General features: G+C 31.7%; 4 protein-coding genes across 4 annotated transcripts in view; 2 read left to right on the forward strand and 2 right to left on the reverse strand.

The window, feature by feature from the left end:
* Positions 1–187: 187 nt before the first annotated feature.
* On the reverse strand, positions 188–12,581 carry LOC125052556 (puff-specific protein Bx42). The gene is made up of 14 exons (XM_047653472.1): positions 12,507–12,581; positions 12,026–12,177; positions 11,748–11,905; positions 11,282–11,464; positions 10,619–10,698; positions 9,287–9,468; positions 8,324–8,435; positions 7,910–8,031; positions 7,380–7,518; positions 4,656–4,789; positions 3,502–3,646; positions 2,668–2,764; positions 1,885–2,023; positions 188–287 (listed from the first exon to the last, which is right to left on the reverse strand). Exons 1-13 carry the CDS (start codon positions 12,521–12,523, stop codon positions 1,892–1,894), a joined length of 1,653 nt encoding a protein of 550 aa, XP_047509428.1. The 5' UTR covers positions 12,524–12,581; the 3' UTR covers positions 188–287; positions 1,885–1,891.
* A 934-nt stretch (positions 12,582–13,515) lies between these two features.
* LOC125052557 (dr1-associated corepressor) lies at positions 13,516–17,916 on the forward strand. The gene is made up of 5 exons (XM_047653473.1): positions 13,516–13,781; positions 13,887–13,959; positions 14,544–14,686; positions 15,453–15,529; positions 15,988–17,916. Exons 1-5 carry the CDS (start codon positions 13,740–13,742, stop codon positions 16,589–16,591), a joined length of 939 nt encoding a protein of 312 aa, XP_047509429.1. The 5' UTR covers positions 13,516–13,739; the 3' UTR covers positions 16,592–17,916.
* Positions 17,917–18,406: 490 nt separating this feature from the next.
* On the reverse strand, positions 18,407–22,604 carry LOC125052555 (protein lines). Its single transcript, XM_047653471.1, has 2 exons — positions 22,408–22,604; positions 18,407–22,169 (listed from the first exon to the last, which is right to left on the reverse strand). Exon 2 carries the CDS (start codon positions 22,083–22,085, stop codon positions 19,671–19,673), a length of 2,415 nt encoding a protein of 804 aa, XP_047509427.1. The 5' UTR covers positions 22,086–22,169; positions 22,408–22,604; the 3' UTR covers positions 18,407–19,670.
* Positions 22,605–22,910: 306 nt separating this feature from the next.
* LOC125052267 (serine/threonine-protein kinase Genghis Khan) overlaps positions 22,911–23,086 on the forward strand; it is a 49,807-nt gene continuing 49,631 nt past the window's right edge. The window contains exon 1 of the mRNA XM_047652994.1: positions 22,911–23,023. The gene's annotated coding sequence lies outside the window, so the exon portion shown is untranslated. The remainder of the gene's footprint in view (positions 23,024–23,086) is intronic.

A 23,086-nucleotide genomic window follows, 5' to 3' on the forward strand; every position in this document is an offset into this window, starting at 1 on the left:
ACGAAAAGCAGAAATACGATTTTATTGTAACGTTTTAAATATAAATAGATCATTATTTTTGCTTCTCGTTAAAAATTGCCTTGTAAAAACTTATGATTGCGTAAGTGTTGCAACTAACTTGTGACTTGCTAATAAATTGTATTTATAATAATTGTTTTATTTTTGTGTACAAAATAAAAACATCGTGTAAAAATCATTTATTTATTAATATAGCTAAAGCTTACATTACATTTTTACAATTTACTAAAATATAAACTTATAGATACGTAGGAGCATACATCATGTGCCTGAAACAAAGGAATCTTATTGAAAAACAAATTCTAAGGTAAATACAGACTCGATAGATTATGAAGTTTTTGAAGTTATACTTCTTTAGGCGCGTTATGAAAAATTGATGAGAGTGAAATTTTACGATGCGCGCGCACCTGTGACACAAAATTGGGAGTGTGATTATAGCGTGCGCGATAGGAATAAGACAATCTACAAGTAAAAAGAAATAGAATATGCGTAAAGTTCGTATGCCAAGAATTTTGAGTGACCATGACATTTGTCATTTACCTTTTAAACAAATAAAGGAGTTTTGATTATTTTTTCAAAGAAATTTATTAATTTTATATTGTGCAATCTGCCAAAGCTACAACATACATCTTAGTGTTTGGTAGAGATGTTCTAAATATATAATAATATATACTTTTAACTAAATAGAATTTATGTTACACTTAATGTAAGAGAATAATAATAAATAATTATTTATTTAATTTTTCCAATGTAAACTGAACTTAATTGACTATAATGACTCCTTTTCCAGTCTTTGATTATTTAATTGTAATTAATTATTTGCATGCAATCAAAAACTATTTTTAATAATGCCAAAGAAGTATAACTTCTTACGCGCGTACATAAGTACACGCACCCTTTTTTTTTCAATTCAACATAAACCATGTTGTGGGGCATGTTAGGTATAAAATGATAAAATTCCTACAAGAATAAACTTAACCAACCTAAAAAAAATATCGGTTGTCTGTAAAGTCGGTTTACTGACGATAGTTGAACGTGACAACGTCATAAGAAAATACTGATGGAATGGTTGCATTCTTCAAAAGAAAATTTTAATTTTATTTGTTAGATAGATATTTTGTCCGGATATAGTGAAGGAAGTAAATGGAAATCACAATTGAATTGATCAAGTTACATTTATTTGTACGCATAAATACAATTGTCAATTTGTGTGTGCAAGCGAGAGCGCGGAACGAGTGATCTCGCTTGCACTTCAAGCCTTAAATGGAACGCCTCATGAGTCATGTTTTTTCGTGCGTGCAGCCGGCTCCATCGAATTATAAGACGTTGTCACGTCAAAAACAAAGGCTGGAATCCTTACATTATCCAACCAATAATTTTTGAAGTTATACTTCTTTAGGCGCGTTATGAAAAATTGATGAGAGTGAAATTTTACGATGCGCGCGCACCGTTACACAAAATTAACAGAATGAAGTTGCCCACGGAAGATGCTACGCCATTGGACATAATTTAAAAACAACATTAGAATAATAATAGAATTTATGTTACACTTGTAAGAGAATAATAATAAATATTAATTTTAGGTTATTATATTATTTAATTTTTGTATGTGTAAACTGAACTTTATTGACTATAATGACTCCTTTTCCAGTCTTTAATTATTTAATTGTAATTAATTATTTGCATGCAATCAAAAAGTATTTTTAATAATGCCAAAGAAGTATAACATCTTACGCGCGTACATAAGTACACGCACTCTTTTTTTTCTATTGATTGTACAAAATTATATGTTGCTTAACTATAAATAAATATTGTGTTATAATAAATTATATTGATTCAAATTAAACTGTATAATAATTTAAATACCTAGATGTCACTCGCGTCGTCTCTTGGCGTGTGGCTCATGATGACTCTTGCGTGAACTTTTGTCTGCGCGTTTCGCTTCACTCAAGAACCGGTCCAGACCGAACGGATCAAAGTCAGCCTCTGGTTGATTACTGCGACTCTACGATCATTAAATATAAAAATGATTATTCATTCTAAAATAAATACTAAGGAAATCCCATATTAGATACGTAATAATTGATTTCTTAGTATAAATCTTGCTACGAAGCTCAATTTTAAACTAGCAAATTAATTGAAAATACTGCTCAATAACCAAATTTTTTGTAACTGGTTTTATTTATCATGCGTTGTAAGGTCTTTAATTGTTTGAAATCGAACTTATTTAGGTGCATGAGGGTAATTTTTTACGGATGAAACATCACGAAGATGTGCAGCGTCTTTGTCGAAGAAAAGGAAGAGAGTGAGAAGGGCGAAGCTTATAGAAATTCTATTTTTTAAATTTCGTAATGAGAATTTATGAAATATTAGTATTTTATATGTTATCCATAATAATTTATTGAAATCTCAAGTGTTTTTATTATTGAAGAAATAGATTTAAAAAATTTAATTTATTATTTGTATTAATTTTCGACACTTAATATTTTAAAGACAATTAAATTCCTAACATATTTTCCTTTTTCGCTCCCTCTAAGTCTCGGAAATAAATATTAACAAGACTTAAAATTGGTTTACTAAAGAAGTTTCACATCTAACATGTGTACTTTGTACGCACGCACTTTTTTTTTAAATTATAAAAATACAAACCGGTGGTTCCGCTCGCGACGGATTCTTTTCAAACTGAACGGGGCCTGATCGAGTATTGCTACTGCTGGTGCCGGCGAATTCCTTGTCAGCTACGAAACTGTAAAACAAAAATACCTTCATATAAATTTTATATAATTCGACTTGAGGCTGCTAGTTTAGTTAAGAGGCTAGACTGTTGATTAAACGGCTAATTAAGCCAAATTAAAATCTCAAGATAAACAATCCGCCAAAATAGAGGACACCGTGAGCCATTTCTGCCAAAACTCATATTTTAGTCAAAACCAACTCCGGGGAAATAAATACAGATAATACAACTTTTTCTACAGCTATGATACTTTTTGACATTCAACACCTTTTGTCTTCAGTCACCGTGACCACGCACGCTGTAAAGCACGCGAAACGTCGGTTAAATTTAAAATTATGTAAAAAATTGTAAATTTATAATAAAACAAGTTCAAATCCGTTAAAAAAGGGTTTTTCTAAGTCTAAAAGTTATGTCAATAAAAGACAATACTAACATATATAACCAGTACTTTTCAAAGGTAATAAATATACATGTAATATTTAGACAAAAACTGTGAAGTAAGAAGTGTAAGAAAGTAATGCCCAGTTACTCCAATTTTTTGTTTTGTTTTGACATGTTACCACACATAAATACACTATTTTAAATTATGTTCATTTCATTAATTGTATACTTTATGAAAAATGATTATAGTATTGCAAGAGACGCTGTTTGCCGACTATAACACCAGAAAAGGCGCGTTCCGCTTGGCTATATAAAGTTTGAGAGAGCACAATAACAACACAGTGTTACATTATTGTTGTGCGACTCACCGTCTAGTGTTAGCGATCGTTTCTAAGTCGCCTCCATAGTTGTCGCTGTCGGCATTTCTCGAAGGCCGATAAATGTGAGAGGCGACGGCGTCACCTGATCGCCACGCTTTATCATATACGTTGTACGCTTCGTCATCACCGTAACCTGCAAAATATTTTTTTTGATTAGGTCGTGAATTATTATAAAATATTACTAATATTAATAAAAAATGGTAATTTTAGAATGAATTTATCGCATTCAACCTTCAATATTTGCCAACATTATACACTTTGGTAGTTATGATATTTAAATCATCTCGATATATAACTTAGTTTTCGAAAAACTTTAAAAATATACCTAGTAATCAACTAAACATCAACTAAAGCCCATAGATCACCATATTCAATAATTATCTAATTCCAATATTTATACAGGACAAACAGATAACCAAATTCAAAAAAGGAGGTCTCAGTAAAATAAAACAGTTGGGATGAAATTTTGTTTATCATGCAAGATTGGCAAGATAGATAAATTCAAAATATGATATTTATATAATCGAATTCGGTAATATTCTAATTATGAAATGAAATAGAGACTTTTATTGGCATATTTCATTTACATACTTTAAGAAAATTAAAGCATTGTTTTGTAGGAGAATAATGCTTTTTTTTATTATTAAAGTACAATGTGTCCCGACCAAGGACGTTTCAATTCAATTTTGTAAACATTATCTGTGGTGAGCGCGCTGGTTCCGAACCAATAGACCAATAGACTTATTCCATTTTGGCGCTATTTCGTACATTTTTGAGTAATATTTTGTTGGATAAAACTTTAGTAGCAAAAATGTCAAGCAACACCGTAGGTACCGATTAAAATTGACATTCTAGAAACAGCTACGAAACTGACGAATAGTGTTTTGCCAGAAAAATCAAGAAAAGCGTAAGACAAATGTTACCAAGACTTTATGACTTGAAAACCTATAGCCATCAGATTAAATAAAGTAGTGTATGCAACTGCATATAATTAGGTATCATATGACAGTTGCTTAAACTACTATTACGAAATGGATTAACTTATCAAAAATTTGCGACAATTCTATTAATATGTTCAAGATTCTTTGACACTTGTTTTAATTTCACAAAAATATTTTGAACACAAAAACAGGTAGACTTACCACTGTCCATCCCTTTGGAGTTGTTAAACAGCCGCTGATCGAACATTGCCTCACCACCTTGGCTCGCTTTAGCCGGAAGACCGAGCGCAATCTGCTCAGAAATATCTCGTTCTCGCTCCTTTACAAGTTTAGAACTGAAAAACATCACATAGTACTAAATCAACAGTATATTTTACAAAATATTCCATCTAAAATGTATGACAATTGAAGTAAACATAAGTGTTACAAAAAATATATTAAAAAATACAATTAAAATATTTACAAGATACAATAAGCATAATAAAGTTACCAAAAATTTTTGGTAAAAGAAAAAAAAATCTGCGAATTAGGTTTGAGAAAGGCACCCAACAATGGTTTCTCTAAAACCGATCAGCCCACTACCGAAATATCTAGTTCCGGATAAGCACCGTTCAATCGCGAAAGGTTAAAATGACATTAGCCATTACGTAAAGCATGAACATTTTTAAATAATTTTTAGAATATGAATGCTGAATTCGTACATTTAAAATGTTAAATTAATTATTTATTATTAAACATATTCCAATAGTTATAATTAATTTGAGGGAAGAGCATGCTCGAAGGAACAGCTCTGTACTGCACACCATGCGATATTTACGTTCCTATCTTCTTAGCCCGGTCATTTTAGACAATTGAAATAAAGAAAATTCCGACAAAGCGAAATTTTCGTAGAGACCTTAGGTTTACCACAAGGAATAAAGTGTCAAAAGTCCCCATCAATCCCATGTGAGCTTAGGGACTTATTCGGGGTCCAAGGTCAAAATTTTGGGTTTTTTGGATTTTTCTCGAAAACGGTAAGTTTTATCGAAAAGTACCTCAGAGTAAAGTTGTAGATCTTAAAATTCTCTATAAAAATGGTCTCTATGATTTTTTCTCTAAGACCCACTATTTCCCAGATATTGCGCTTGTAAGAATCACGTTCTACATAATATGCACACATTTCCTCACCACCTGTGAGGTAGTGTACTCGGCGCGTTTTTTTTAACGTGGTAGGCCTATTCCACGAACCTTTCTGACGTTATTTTCAGGAACAATACTTATTTAATAGTATGGAGATTATTGATATGGGTTACTGAGTTTAACTGTCGTTCAAACTTTTTTTTATTACTTTAATCTGACTCATACTCTTCATATTATTCAACTTCAACAATCATGTTTTCTTCAATTTCTTTTTGTTCTTATTCTTCTCCTTCCTGTTAATAAGCGCTTAGAAATTGTTCAAATGAAGATGAATCAGTTGTCTCTTCATCAAAATCACATGAATCTTCCTCTCTTTTATTTAATTGAACATTTGAGCAAGAGACACCTTGGCAATTGGTACACGCTGGAGAACACTGCAACCCTACTTTTTTACAGCCACATTTGGCACTACAACCTTTCTTGCAATGGCAAAAAATAGTGTTAAGAAGTTTTTCTGGAGCAGGGGGCAGTAAAGTTCGAATCGGTTCCAAAGTATTATTTATCAATTTCCAACCCCAGACTTCAGGGTTCAGTTCATTGCCTTGCCATGTCTGAACTTGATAGTATACTCGAAACAAATGTTGACTAGCAGATGCCGATGTTGGAGGAAGACAAGATAGCTGTACTTGCTTTTTGTTTCGTGTATTTTTTTACAAATGTTAAATATCTGTACGTATCTATGCAATCAATTTTTTTTGGAGCTCCATAAACCGCAAGAAGAAACCGAATTCCTTTAGTAATTAGTATTTGAGGTGAAGAATTAATTTCTGTAAATACTTTTGCGTAGTCAATCAAATCATTTTTTTTTTAAATAATTTTAATACTGAATTTTTGCCCCTTCTAAACATTTCTGACGTAGTATCGCATCCGGTCATCGCATGTAAAAATAAAATAAAGTTTTGGCATTTTGGATAAGCTGATAAACTTTTAGAAGAATATATTTCTGTCCGTTGCTGCGCCTTCCCAGGTTATACTAATAATGTATACATAAAAGAGACACGAGTAGGCATTTTTGCTTGCTTGAGTACCTAAATATGTATATACGTGGCATATGTGTGCATACTATGTAGAACATGATTCTTACAAGCGCAATATTTGGGAAATAGTGAGTCTCAGAGAAAAAATCATGGGGATCATTTTTATAGAGAATTTTAAGATCTACAACTTTGCTGTGAGGTACTTTTCGATAAAACTTACCGTTTTCGAGAAAAATCCAAAAAACCTAAAATTTTGACCTTGGACCCCGAATAAGTCCCTAAGCTCACATGGGACTGATGGGGACTTTTGACACTTTATTCCTTGTGGTAAACCTAAGGTCTCTACGAAAATTTGGCTTTGTCGGAATTTTCTTTATTTGATCACTATTTTTATGTCTAAAATGACCGGGCTATCTAAACAGATCGAGATACCATTCTAAATATGCACAATATTTTTATACCACGCTATATAACATTATTTTTAATTGATTTCTAAAAATAATTAATATACTCAAACAAAACTGTGCTTGTTAATAATTGATTAATTTTAGATTAACTGTATGTGAACTAGCATTAATTATTGGTAACAAAAAAAAACTATTTTGAACAAAATCCATTACTTGACACTTTTTTGACAAATAAAAGTCATACTTAACGCTAAGCTTCGACTCTTATCTAAGCTTTAATAACATGTATTTTTATGGGCCTTAACTACTATCATGGTAATGATTAGCATAAAATACCCGGTTTAAATCGTGTAAAAACTTACCGTTTGTCAGGAGCAGCGCGTGCCAAATTCCTGTCTCTCTGTCTCTCTTTATGTCTCTCCGCTCGCAACTTATCTCTCTCTGCAGATTCTCCGTCCAATTCCCCAATTGGCTCATTCTCTTCTTCAGGTCCCCTTATACCTGATATCAAGATACCATTTTAATTAAACTTATAAAATTAAATATTTTTATGTATTATATATTTTTTTTAATTGAAATTTAAATATTTTTTTTTAATAGACATAACCTCGAACAATAACTCAACACAACATATTCGGAGAACGATAAAATATTGTAATGAATTCGCGTTAACTAGACTTGTATTTATATATTTCTATACTAAAACTAAAGAAGTCAATTGTCAAGCAAGACATAAATTACCCTTAACATTTGTGAAAAACAAAGTCAGAAGGGCGTAGTTTATGTTAATATGTAGTAGATTCACAAATATCGCATTTCAAAGGAATAATAAAACAATGTTGTACAATGAAAAGTCAAAGTCATTAAGTTGTAATGTAAAATTAATACAAACCAGCTCTGTGGTCTCTGGCCCTCTGCGCAAGCATCCTAAGATGTTCTTCTTTCTTCTCTTTCTCTCTCTGCGCCAGTCTTCTTTCTAGTTGCGCACGCGCCTCTACGGCTTCTCGGGCTTTTCTGTAAGTTTAAAATTACTATAAGATGAAAATTTGCTTATTTATACAGTAATATTTTTATTTTTTTAGACTCATTTACTTCCTGTAAGATAAGCGTGATACAGCAAATTAAATTAACTCTTTGTTATATTGAGGAGTTAAAATTTACTTATTAGTTAAATTTTTCTGTAGTCCTATAAAGTTTCATTTTCATAAAATTTATATTAAAGAAAGATATTTATTAATTATTGAAACAAGTCACAGATAACATGACATGAAGTTATATGACACAACATATAGAGTATAAACATTACCTGTCAGCTATATACAGAGCTTCAGCTAACTTTGAGAAGTTTTCATTAATATGTACTTGTTGCAAACCACGCCCATCCGCCGCTAGTCGCTTGTCCAATGGTATAGTGTAACCTGATCACAAACTCTATATCAACTAAAATCTTTATGCTACAAACTCTATTGATTCATTTTAGTCTTCCCATAGACTTTGATATCAACATACTTACATATGTAAAAATAATAAATATGTGTAACCATGTATATAAAAATAAAAGAGTGAAAAAGAAGTTGCCAGAAACTAATTCGTAGGAACGTACTAAAACTGTGTTCAAAAACTGAAAACTGCAAGGACAAGACTAATGAATTTCCATAATACATTATTATAAGTATCACTCTTTTTATTTTGATATGCCAGGTGCAAATTCATCCCCTGCTCCCAAATGTTGCAGGGGTATGTGGGACCCACACCAGAACCTCTGCTATTCAGAGACTGGGTGAGCTATACCCACTAAAACCACCTCGAGCAGTTCCTAAAAAGCCGTGTTACATAGGCTCTGGCGTCGTTTCTCATTCTACCTGGACGGCGTAAGTATCACCGTACACTAAAGGCGATATTGACCTTCTTTATTATTTCATTACGATGTGTCAGAATTACATATATGTGAAAATTATTTTATGCACAAAAACCCTTATAAAAAATCTTATCAAAAACCGAAAATTTGTGACCTGCAAATGTTACAGGACAAATTCTCTGTAATGCCATAACTCTATGAAATCTAAATTGCAGCTGTTGTGAATAATTTAGTGCTTATTAATTGGGGAGGCCGATTGCTGGAAAGTGAGACAATCCAAAGAACCGTGTCTGGGACCGTACCTATGAGTTTGATTTTTTTCTGTTACAGATAAATTAGATAGTAAATAAAGGCATATTATTATTTTTATTCTACTTAAATATAATTTATAGCTTAGTAAAAATATCAGACCTTTAGCGTTCTTCCAATGACTGACACATGGAGGCACTTTCCAGTCCCTCTGCTGTTTGACGGAGACTCGTCGTGGTGGCGAATGTAGCACGGGAGCAGGGGGCGAAGGCGCCGCTCGTGGGATCTTGCGGTTGATTTGGAAGCGAGGGGGCTCCATTGGGTCCACTTGGGCTTCTACCATTCTGTAAGAATTAGTATTCGGTTATAGCTTGTTTCACCCAAGAAAGTATTTCTTTGAAATATTAATCTTTTGATTTGATAGATCTTTATTATATTGATATAATCTTTCTGTTTGAAGGGAATGCGGGAAAGCATCTATTTTATTGACAATTATCAGCTATCAATTATCTATTTAAATTATTGTAAAATGCAGAATGAAAATCTGGTCAATAATATACTCTTTAACCATTAAAACCAGACAGTACAGTGCTCAATGTATTAGGAAAAAATTAAAAATGCCCGTTTTTCTTTACCATTAGAGCTGATTTACACAGGGTCAGTAACTGACTACAAATTCGAGGCAAGTCAGTGCTGACCCGAAAAAAACCCTGTGTAAACTGATTTGAAGTCAGTACAGTGGCTTGAAGTCAGCGCTGACTTGAATATTCGGAGACGAATATTTTAAAGTCAGTTGGCGCCCCCCGCCACCCGCGCACCCCCACGCCAGCCAAATAAACCCCGTGTAAACAGACAAGTCAGTGCGTGGTTAGTCACTGCCGCTGCGTTGTAGAGTGACCACGTTTTTTTCGCTGGCGATAAAAATTAAGCTTTGCGAAGACGAAACCTTAAAATTGGTGCAATTATATGGCGAAAACGAGTGCCTTTGGGATATTAAATCCCTAAATTACCGCAATAAAGAAATGCGGTCAACAGCGTTGCAAAATATGGCTCAACAAATGCAAATCGAAGGGCTCACTTCTACTGAAGTAAAAAATAAAATTAAAGCCATAAGGGCTACATATTATTTAGAGCTCGACAAGATACAAAAATCCACCAGATCTGGCGCTAGTGGGAACGTATATGTCCCAAAAGTCAAGTGGTTTCAAGAACTGGACGGCTTTATAAAAAATGCTATTGTAAATGAAAATTTTTCAACAAATAATTAAATCGTCGTTTCAGTTGTTTTCGCGAATTCATTTTTCCCACTGACTTCACAAACGTGTGCTCATCGTGAGAAACGCACCACTACTACTTACTTCATGTAAACAGTTAAAGTCAGTCGCGGCGCCGACATTGGCGCTGCGACTGACTTGTCTACTTACCCTGTGTAAATCAGCCATTATGTTAATGGAATAAAACAAATTAATATCCATTTACCGCTATCCTCATTACCTTATAACCCTCTGCTTAGCACCAGAATTAAAAGCTCCACCCTGTTGTGCTGGAGTATAGCGAATGTATTGTGCTGGTGCCTGCAAATACAATACACTATCAACACTATGTAGTTATGGGTTCAGTACTAAATGATATTCAATTACTGACTAGATTTTTAGAATCAACATTATAGATATGAACCTGTCTAATTTTCTATGACATAAGGACAAAGTAGGTATGTGTTATCATCTTATACAGATGTATATATATTTTAAAGGTAAAAGTTTTGATTTAGCTAGATACACTTACATGCAAATAATCAAGTAAATATCAATATAAGTAGGAAGGGACAACTTAAATTTGGTTGTAAAATCCGATTGTTATTGAGAACCTAATACAATAGAATCAGCCGGGACTTTTGATTTTGGTCAATATAACCGGTATGTTCTTCTAAAGTCTAAACGATGTCGTCATAAACGGTTTTGACTGTAAAGAAATTTTAAGATAAAAGTGTATGTATAAGACAGAAGACAGAATGTCCTTGTGCATGCCTTGTTAACACATAGTATACAAGATTACGTAGATATATAAATTGTTCTCTACATTAAAATTTTTTGACTAAATTATAAGTATTAAGAAAACAATGAGTAGAATGCCTGTTATGTACAAAAGTCAACTAACAGCTTTTGGTGCAGCTTTGACTGGCAAAGCAGCAGATATCTTTGCATTAGTTAACTTCTCCAATGCTAATTTAGTTTTCTCTGTAAGATCTTGAATGTCATCTTCTGTAGGTTTCTGTAGTGTTGGGTCATCTTCAGCTAAAACTTCTGAAGGCAGGAGATCTGTCAGCTTTGTGTATATTATCTGTGGACAACAATAATGACTTGTCAATATTTTTTCGTCAGTTTCTTTAGTCAAAGATGCAATTTTAAATTGCTTGTAGGTAGAATAAATGACTATTAAGTGAACTAATATGTTCCAGGCAACTACTTATTTCAGAAATTATCTAGAAATCAGTCAGTTCACCTAAGATATAAAAATTGCTAATACTGGAGTTTTGTGTTAAAGAAAGAATATTCACAGATTTTTATTTTTAAAAATAGTCTACAGTTTTTTAATGAAAAAAAAAACAAAAAAATAGCTTTACCTTATCAGCACTGTGACCTTGCCTAGCAATTGCAGAGTATTTCACTTTACCCGATTCATCTAACTGTACAGCAAGTGCATTGGATGTGCTTTCTTTTCCTCGAGCACCCATACCCAAAGGATACTGAGCAACATGAATTTCGGGAAACGCCCCACCATCTAGAAGTTTGTAGAATATAAGCTAATTAAAGGAAGAAGTCTATAATTATTTGTTTACCAATGTAACAACACTTAAATGTAGGCCATTATAGTAATAGTAATAAAATTCATAACACAAACCTCCAAAATCTTCTTCTGCTCGAGGTACCCATCCTTTCCTTTGACCATAAGGAGGAACGCTAGTTTGAGATACAACTAAGGCACTCCCAACACGTTTTGCTTTAAGCTCATCATCTCTATCCCATACCTGCTGGACAGGTGCGGGTAATAAACTAAAAACAGACTAAGTTTTAAAACAGATTCGACATCGACTTTGGTACAGTTTAAAATTTTACAGGAAATTCAATGAGTCAAAAATTGTCCATTGTGTGAAGTACAGAGGTATTATTATACCTAGGTTAAGTAATATAGTTCTCTTATGTTTAGATGATAACATAGTCATAATGCATGGAATTATCGGAAAAGGTTAATGATGTTGTCTTAAGTGGAAAGCCAAAATCTCGATGGATTACGGTACGTGTGCACAATTGAAATAGAAGTATTAAACACATCACTATTTTTTTTATTTTAAACATTAATAATTATTAACACAACCACAAACCTCGACAACGACGCCATTTTAATGTTTGTTAATTTTGATTTTTGAGATTTGACGGCTCACCAGTGCTTCCAGATCCCAAAAGTAAAATTACAGTGTTGTCAGCTAAAAAATATAGTAGTTTCTTAAAACAATACAGCAGATTCCAAATTCGATTACAGTAAAATTACAGTAAAAGTTTGTTTAAATATTAAAAGAAAAATAAGATGCTGTATTAATTTATTTGTAAATACATATAATTGTAAGTTATTATAAAATAATTTCCTCATGATTTTGATAAATTTTTGCATTCATTTTCAAAATCATTTTATTAGTGGGATTAAATTTGACGCAGTTTTCAGAATTTCGACGAATGGCTTGCTGAGCTAACATATTTCCTTTAATAGTATTTGTGATCAGACAGTTCCTCTGCTTGGTTTTTATATTATTAACTTCACTACACTTGCGTTCGCACTCAGCGTTTGAGTGAGACAAAGATAATACTAGACGGTTAGTTTTTGCTAAGCGTTAGTTCTGATTCATTGGGGAAGTCCCCGCACGTAAACTGTAATATGTAGGTAACAATCCTACTCTACATTGTCTATAGATAAAGGTCAGTGGTTCTGGGTTCTAGATTAGGTTGCAAATTTATATTTCGTATTTTCTAATACGTAATACGTATTAAATTTGATTAATTAGATAATTTATATGAACGGAAACTAAATACAGTATTTTCATACACTGTATTTTATCATTACAGTATACAGTAGAAAAGTCTAAAATACAGTAAATCTACTGTAATTACAGTGAATCTGGAAGCACTGCGGCTCACTCACCTTACCCAGTTTTTAATATTAGCAAAATTTGACAATTGATATAGGACATGCCCACAGAAATACAGATGACTTGGATATGGAATATAATAATTGTTATTATGTTTAAAGAACTAGTATATAAGAATATATATAGAAGCTATATAAATAATTTTATTTCTTTAAATCTTAATAGTATCTTAGATCAACGATTCGTCATTAAATCGAATTCAAATAACATATTTCGAGTATGCGTCAAAAGAAAAAGGTGCAGTTGTAATAATTGTGATAGAGGTGGAAAATCTGTCAGATTGGTATATAAATGAAGTGGGTTGTGAACGTCTCTCTTTTATAACCTCAAAAATGCGCGAGAACTATTACTGTGGAATAGCGAAGTAGGCTTTAAATTTAGTTTATTTAGTGTTAAAGTGATTGCATTTTCATTATGCCGTCGAAAAAAAGAAAATACAATGCCAGATTTCCAGCAGTAAGTCTTATAATGGTCGAAATGTACCCCAAACATTCTCATTTGATTATTGTTTTTGTGGATATTTTTATGGGATTTGTGATATCATGACATTTTTGATTGTAGGGGCGTATTAAGAAGATAATGCAGACTGATGAAGAAGTGGGGAAGGTGGCCCAGGCAGTACCTATTATAATTTATATCCTTTTTAATTGAGTATATGGATATTGCATCTAGTAAGCTACATAGTTTATTTTTATAACATGATCAATCAAAGAGATATTTGTCTGTCATTTCGTGTATAGTGCTTTATCTTTAAATCTTACTTTCTGAGTAGATATGTTGATGAACAAACTAGAAATTTAATTTTATCTGGAATATAAAACATTGAGTAAGGTAGTTACTAATTTAAATTAACCTAAAATCAAATTGGGTTTATTATCCAATATGAGGTAGTTAATGGTTATTTAATTAAGAGTTATATTTAATGTTAAAATATGTATATTGCCTATATTGTTATTTGTCATGTTATGTTAAATACTTACTAATATAAAAGAGAAAACATTTCTAATGCATCTGGTTGTCAATTGTTTATTCTGATATGAGGAAGCTGCTGTGACTTTTACTTTACACATTTGTCTGGTAATTGAAGTGGCTTGTAGTTAAATGTTATTTCTTTCATCTTATGGTTACATCTTGTTTGATTGTAAACATTTAAAAATTTACTGACAGTGTATCAAAATCTCTGTATGAAATTTCCTTGACTCTATTTTTAAACTATACCTCGTACCTTGGAGCTGTTTGTGGAGTCATTGCTGAGCAAGGCAATGCAAGTAACAATGCAGAGGAATGCCAAGACTCTCAGTCCATCACATGTCAAGCAGTGTATACTAGCTGAGTCTAGATTTGATTTTTTAAGGGATTTGGTAAGTTAAATTGAATAATATTGCAATTTTTAGAACACAGTATTTAGAACATTCATTATTTATTATGATCATGATTTTTTCCTGGTTTACAAGTTTTTCCTCAAAGTTCCTTTTTACTTTCGTCAAAACTATTGTATCATTTATATAAACATAAACTCAATGTTTTAAGTTCTTATATATTAAGAAATGATGATATGAGCCACTCGTAACCAAATGCTTGAAAAAAATAATATCAGCAATTGATTAATATTTAATGTGCATGTAATACACATATGTATTACAAATAATGGTCACCCTTGACATGGCAGGTAAACCAACAGTAAAATTGTATCCTGTAGAAATAAGCTTGACTAACCTAGATTATTGTAAAGGTTTTTAACATAACATTGAACTGATACAATCAATTTTGTTTTGCATGTATAGAATTTCTTGAAATAAAGTTTTTTTTTTTCAATATTAAGTCTTAAAAATTTAAGTATTTATTAATTATTATTATGTCGCCTTTAAATCAACACAAGGCCAAGACACATAATTTGGGTGATGGGGCGGAGTATTGCTAATATGTATATATAGGAATGTATAGACAGCAAATGACTTAGCAGCAATTGTATTTTCCTTTGTAATTTCTCCACTGCTTCTCAGCACTTTTGAGCTCCAATGAAAAAGAAACCATGTGTTGTCGGATGATCCACCTCATATGAATGTTGTATGATGTTATTTGTGGGTGTTATGTAAAAAAAAATTAAAGAGCAATTGTAAATTTCAGGTTAAAAATGTGCCAGACGTGACAGCAGCAGAGGAGAAAGAGTTACAGAGCGGGGAGAGTTCACCTAATTCTTCAAGGTAATTAATATATTGCTGTTCAAATTTTAAACGAAACTGAAGCATGCAAACACACGGTAACAGAACACAGATAAATCTCTTGTCAAGAGCTTGCTTGCTTAAATGTTATGAAATTAGGTTAAAAAATTCTATCACCGTTTTGGCGCGAAACAATGTGATTGGCTACCGGCGAAGTTCCTAAAATGCTATTGTTCTTAATATCTATATGCTATTAATATAAACATAAATATTCCTGTTCCATGGTACACTGTTGGCTGGACAGTGCTGATAAACTAATCATTGAACCAACAATTGAAATATCAACTATTACCACAACTTTGCCCTACAGTGAGATAAATCTGTGTTTGCAAGCATTTGGGTAAAAATACTTGCGGTTTCTAGACTGAGTAGTATTATAAGCCATGACGTTAGTTGAATGTTAATAATTTTATGCGTAAACTGTAATTCTTTTTTTTCAGATTCTCAGACTCACTATCTAAGAGGCTAGTCAGAGATGATTCAAACAGTTCGAGTAGCTCAGATGTTAAGGTGACACCATTGATACCACCGGGAGATTTCAACCAATGCCTGTCTGTTGAAGCAGATAGACCTGATATAGAAACAATACCCGAAGCCATAGATCTAACGAAGAAAGATAGTAAACCAATCATCACAGCAGCTAATTTCTATCAAGAAACTTTACCGGACGAGGTACCGCATAAAAGTGTGATAAAGCTGAATCCAACTTATGCCAGTCCACAACCCTCAACGTCTAGCTACGCGATTTTAAAATCAGTTGACGTGAAAACAGATCCCGTTTTCCCGCAACAGGACTCGTTCTTAATACGTCAAGCGACACCCCCTTTAACACCAATAACCCCAATCACACCAATTTTTAACATAGATTTCACAAAAAACCTAGCCAAACCAGAAATAAAAGTGCTAGATGCGAATGCTGTGAAAGATAAGAAAGTGATTAGGCAGAATTCAAAGTCAAAAGTGAAAAAAATTGAAATTCCAAAGCCGGTGATTCTAGATAATATTACCACTGATTTGCAAATTGATGAAGACTATGATACCTGATGTGTTTTTTTTTGTGTTCAATTAGTGCTATCCAAACTGATCTGGTAATTTCATTCATAATACATAAGTTGATATAAGAATAAAAGTGATGTTAACTCTTTATCAGCATTGACAAGTATATAGAAAAGGCTATCTAGTCTACTAAAACTCAATTGCATTGACATTGATTGGGTGTAGCTAAAACTTGTATGTTAAACACTGAAATATGTATGCATTTAAAATATCTATTATTTACCTAATTATTCTTATAGCAATGCATGTAGTCACCAACTGTCGCGGGATGTTATAAATGGTGTAGAACACTAATTTAAAACTCCTTTTTTATTAAGTATTTAAATATTTAAACTAAAAAGTGAAATACCACTCACTTTAATCTAAATTTTTCCGCAACACACCAAAAAAATATGTTTTTGTTAAGTTTCCATGTTTTATATATGAGTTAAAAAAATTACATAAATAATGAGTGAATTACATATTGCATGCATACCGCTCTATCAAAGCTTTATCCTAATGCTTTTAATTCTTTATAATTGCAACTTACCCAGGGTAATAGGCATAGGATAAATGGGTTTTTAATTTTTATAGTTACTATTATAAAAAAAAAAAAAGAACTGGATACAACTTATAGCTGTTGCATGTTTTGTACATATCTCCTGTTACTTACCTAAATAATTTCTTCCAGGTTTATAGTATGTTAATGGTATCAAGTAAGGTTTCCATTAGCACATTATTTTTTGTCTCTATAAGTGTGAGCAAACGGAAATAGTTATTGAATTAAACATTGACTTATAAAATATTAAATTTATCCAGAACATGCCAGTTTCAAGTTTGGATAGCACTTGTCATTTGTTGTTTACCATTTTAGGTATATTTAAGAAGTCAGACATTTTGTAAAATATGTGTGTGAATTGTAAGTGTTGATTGTCCTTGAAGACGTTTTTGTTTTTAATCTAAATTATTTTAAGTAATGATTATTTTTATCATTAAATAAATAAAATGTGACTAGTATGTTCCATGTACATTTTATATTCTAAATTTTCCAAATTATACTTAGCCATTATTTAAAGAAATTTGGAAGGTTTTAGACTTTTCTAACAAAACATTTGTTTCAAGAAAAAATGTATTTACTGGTTTAATTTTATTAGGATTACTGGTAATTACATACTAATTTAAATTGCTGCAGTTGAATGGCTAGTAATGTACTAGTTATGATTTATTTATCTTAGGGAGCATTCAAGTATTCGTAACGAATTTTTGCAAAACGTTACGATACGGGGCGGGGATTGAATTACGCGTTATTGTTAATATTATTTTCAACTTTCCAGTACTTTACACCATAATGGTAAATTTTAAGTATAAAGAGTCACTAGGTGGTCACGAGACGTTTTACTATACTTGGTTACAGAAAAACGTTACAGCGCGTTACATGGGGGGGGGGGTCAATAATCTCCAAAAATTTCGAGACGTAATACTTGAACGCTCCCTTAAGCATGTTTATGTAAATGCAATATTTTTGTAAATTTTATGTTTGTATAGAGTGTATAGTATTGTTAATGTACAAAAGAATGAATGGACAAGTTCTAAGAAGTCTGACTAGAAAAATAAATAATTAAGAAATTATTTGAATTTTTACTGGTATCAAAGATTGCGTCAGTGCTTGTCGTGAGTTGTGTAACTTTATGTAATTCGATTTATTAAAGTTACATTAAAAAGAATTTCTTTATGTTGAAATTTTTTTCTTCTGATATACACATTTAAAGAAACAGCCATTGTCGGATCAAAATATGAATATTATAATAAAAGAAAACCAAAAAATAATCATGTACAAAAATATTTTATTGCTGTTAAATTACCTTTATAACAAATACATACTTAGAAAACTAAATACATAAATGTATAGAACCAACTGTTAGTGTTACAAAATGCCAGATAAGACCCGCTCTTTACTCAGTACGTAAAACTTAACACTTTCAGCTTAATTTCCAATAACAAATTGTTAAGGAAATATTATGGTACATAACATAATGTGTCATAATAAAGACAATCCCAAATTCTCTGATCTCTCTACGACTACATTAGATATTATGTCACCATAATTATTTGAAAAATATTTATTTAACATTTGATTTTAATTTTATGACATGACTGAGATTCTAAAATGTTCAGTTACATTTAAATCTTTCATAATATAACAATATTGAGGTTAATTAACTTATAATAAAAAAATTATTCTCCTGTGTATTCATCTAAGTTTTACAAAATAATATTCATATAAATTAAAATAGCATTAATACTGATTACATTTACTTAAAAAATAAATGGCGTATTTACAGTGGCATTAGATAATTTAGTTACAAAACCCGCATTTATATGCATAAAAACTAATCAATATACATTTTATAAATAATTATCTAAGAAAAATTATGGTTTTTAGACTTCTATAATCTGACTGTTATTGAATGTACAAGGGAAATAATATGCTTATATTTCAGTGATTGAATCAAATTCAAAACTAGTGTCAAGATCTGTCATATCATTTCACTAATGATATTTTTGACAGAGCCCAAGACTAGATTGTTATTTAAGAGACAATTTGAGGTAACACCTAAAGTGTGTTTTGTATTAAATATGAAAGTAAAAATGAGCACCATCATATTATAAGGCACATTTGTATTAATAAAAAGGTTGGAAATTTTACAGAAAATAAGAGACTTACTGACTTTTAGATAATACATGTTAAGAAAAATTTAATTCACACTTTATGTGCCAAGTATATCTGTTTATCAATGGAAGACATTAATTACTAAACTAACCATTGTTATCAATATTATACAACTATAGTTAGTATAAATTAATTTATTCTAATTATTAACTAAAGTATGCCAATTAACAATTTTGGAATGTTAATTATAATTATTTGCAGTCTTTGTGGGGATTTGAGAATAATAAAAAGAATTTTAATTTGAGCAAAAAATTCTTGATAAAATTCCTCCATTTATTTGAAATCAGGGCTTGGGTGAGATTACTTTTTTTTAGTAAGATATAGTTTGCTCAAATTAAAATGTTTCAGTGTAAATTTTCAACTGAATTCATTTCCTTCATATAAACTTTCGCATACTTCAAGCAACCTAAGAACTGGACTGATATTATATGGGAACAGGGATTTCGACACCAACCTACTAATTTGTAAACGCAATCTTATCAAAACTCTCATTGTATCATCTAACCCTCGATTACTACCATCGCTTAGCTGACATGTCTCAAGAAACTTGGGCCAGTTTCTTCTTACATATTTTAAAAACCGTAATAGATACAGAAGAAAACATGTTTCATTACTAACCAAATAGTCTAAAAGAACATCACTATCATGTGAAACAACTTTCAAAAATTCTATGAAAGAGGTAATTGGATTTAACATTGGTATTAAATCTGGATACATAGAATTACGGTAAACAATTCCTACAGTTATATCTAGTGTACATACCATAGATTCTATCAAATAATCATCTTGCTCACTAAATAGATGTATCAACATTTTTGTAAATGGTGTCTCTGGGTGAAATTCAAGACAATTTCTAATAAATAAATCAAGTTTCTTTAAGACATCTCTAATTGAGCGTTCAACAATTTGCATGTCTTGAATTGCATTGTAATCTGAGGAATCTATAGAGCTATCAGAAGAATCACATCTCATTTCTTTTACTGTTACTGCCACAGATTTAAGCACTAGCAGAGACATTCTTTGCAGCATTGTTTTGTCAATTTCATTCCGTTGATTACTATCATGCTCATCTTCTCCATAACTTTGATCAACCAACTGTATTGTTGTTGATAGTGGGGCTACCTCTGAACCTAATGAGTATTCTCGTAACACTGTACAATCATGGCCAAGAAATCCAAACCCACTCCTACTACTGTGCACCCTGACTTCACTAAGTAAACGAAAATCTTTAACATATCTGACAATAGAGTGGGCAACACTGCAAATTTCTTCTGGCAGGATATCTTGTAAAGCTAAAGTGGAACCATAACACAAAACTTCATTAAATAAACTTAATAGATGACTGTAAATTAAAGGTGGCAATAATGTATTTCTTAATAAATCAATGAAACTCTGTAGATCAGCATAAAATGGCTTTGTATCAATCACTGATAGATTCGCTTTTACACTTATTATGTTCTCCCATAATGAGAAAAATGTAAGAACACAATTTTCTGCATTGCTCAAATTCAGGTACCGGAGTAGCAGCAATTTCATATTTTTTACCAAAACAGGCCAATGATGTTCTAAATTTTTAACTGTCAAGCATTTTATATGAGAAGTGTCAAATGATTCCGAGTCAGTTAAAATGACAGTCACACAACCATGTTCATTTACTCGTTCTATTCTTGACAGTTGTGGTTCAGGCGATTCACTTCTCTCTATCCTTTGATTTGGCTGTTCTGATGGTAATTTAAGTACTGGCTCGTTCAGTTTAAATGTTGAAGGTTTAATTTCTGTTACATTTTCATTAGAGGTGGAAGGTGAACTGTGTGTTTGTAAATTAGAGAATGCATTATCTAAATCACTTCTTGAGCCAGAAGGCATGTTACTGTTATAACTAGAACCACTTCGAAATGGGTTATCTTCCTGAACATGCACTGTGTTTATATAATTACTATCTTCTAAAGGATGTTGCTCTACATCCTTCCACTCAACTATCCTCTTAATTATATCTAAGCTGAAATTTATTTTCTGAACCGTTATCCTATTGATTCTATCAAATAAATAAATATTCTCTGTTATTTGTTGTAACCAATTTTCATCAACAGTATCTTTAGATACTATAAGAAAGCTGGCAAGAACTCTACTTGCAACAAAAGTTACAAATTTGCTTTTATGTTCAGAAAGTTCAACAACTTCTGTGATCCAATCATGCCTATTTCTTATAAAAATATCACATGCATTCATCAACTGTGAACAAATTGTACCAGTATTGTTTTGTTTCAAATATATATCAAATAGAAGTTGCATGGTGGAAAGATAAGTCAAAATACATCTTAATGGCCAAGTAGCAATATGAAGTCTCCTATCGAACAGGGTGATCACCACATTTTCGTCTATACCACATAAACATTGACCAACTAAAGAGTTTTGCAGTGTTCGTAATTCAGTAAGCAGCTTATCATCTGTAGCTGCCCAATGAGGTGTATTGCTTGATGAGGGGATATTATCAACACTACCATTACTCAAATGCCTTAAAATAGATGAACAATCAACTGCATCTTCACTTACAGTACCACTATCTGGTGATTCTCCATTTCTAGTAATAAAATCTCCTGAATGTTCAACAGGAGTTTCTTCAGAGTCAAATATGTCAGAGAATATCTCTTCCCCGGACTTATCACTTCCATCGTCTTTGTCAGGACCGTCTATTCTTTGCTTTTTCTTTACAGGTTGGTCCGAAGCCATTCCTTCATTAGTCTTTGGAGCGATGTACGTGCGTAAAACCATTAAACCTTGGCCGCATGTATTAAATAGATGCGCTTCTAACTATCGTGGCACTTGGTTCGTCTTTAAATTAAGGCTCAAAGGAATCTGAAAAGAAATAAGAAGCCAAATCAATGCTTTGACCTTTCAAATTGCTACCAAGTTACGCAGACGACAAAGCGATCGACATTTACTGTTTAGCTCGACTTAATATACAAAGAGATGATCTATAGTTTTGTTTTAAGTCAATTATTCCGTTACTAAATCTTTATTACATAGAAAACATTTAAAATATAACTTCAGCGAGTACAATGTACTTTCCAAAATATTTTGATGGCACACATACCATTGTACAAAAAATGAGGTTGTAAGTGCTCTGTATTTCAAATCCAATGCCCATAAATACATAAATGCCAAATTTTCCAACTACACCACTTTCAACACAAAACTTTAGCACGGTATTTCATTGAGAATTTTCAATTTTACTTATCACAATTTCATCAAAGTGAATATAGACTCCATTACGTATAATGACGCTCGGTCAACTACATACCTCTTTATTAAGGAATTTTTTGTAAATTGTTGATTAATTTGAAAAACAATTACGTAATATACATAAATAAATTATAATTAAAATATTTTTAGTGTTTTAAATCCTATTATTGACAAAGTATTTTAACTAAATTATATAAGTTTTGAAGAGGTCCAGTGACAATTTTACGTACTTCCGTTTTATCCCTTAAAGACGTTGCCAGTTTGACGAGTCCATAGACTAGGTAGTGAAGTGTAACAGAGTACAATAATTTTTGTTATATCTATAGTTTGATATTTTTAATTATTCAAGCTTTATGACAACACTGACTTCGACTCCCATAAAAATGTCTGCTTGAAAGGATTTAATATTTTCCGAAAATTATAGGAAAAACGAAGCTAACTATTGATGAATATTTGTAGTTAGTAAGGTGAATACAAGTTATTTGTAAAAATAATATAGTGAAGTGGTTGCTTAGACGTTCAATCATCTC

The sequence above is a fragment of the Pieris napi genome, chromosome 9, assembly GCF_905475465.1.
Source record: "Pieris napi chromosome 9, ilPieNapi1.2, whole genome shotgun sequence".
Taxonomy (NCBI): Eukaryota; Metazoa; Arthropoda; class Insecta; order Lepidoptera; family Pieridae; genus Pieris; species Pieris napi.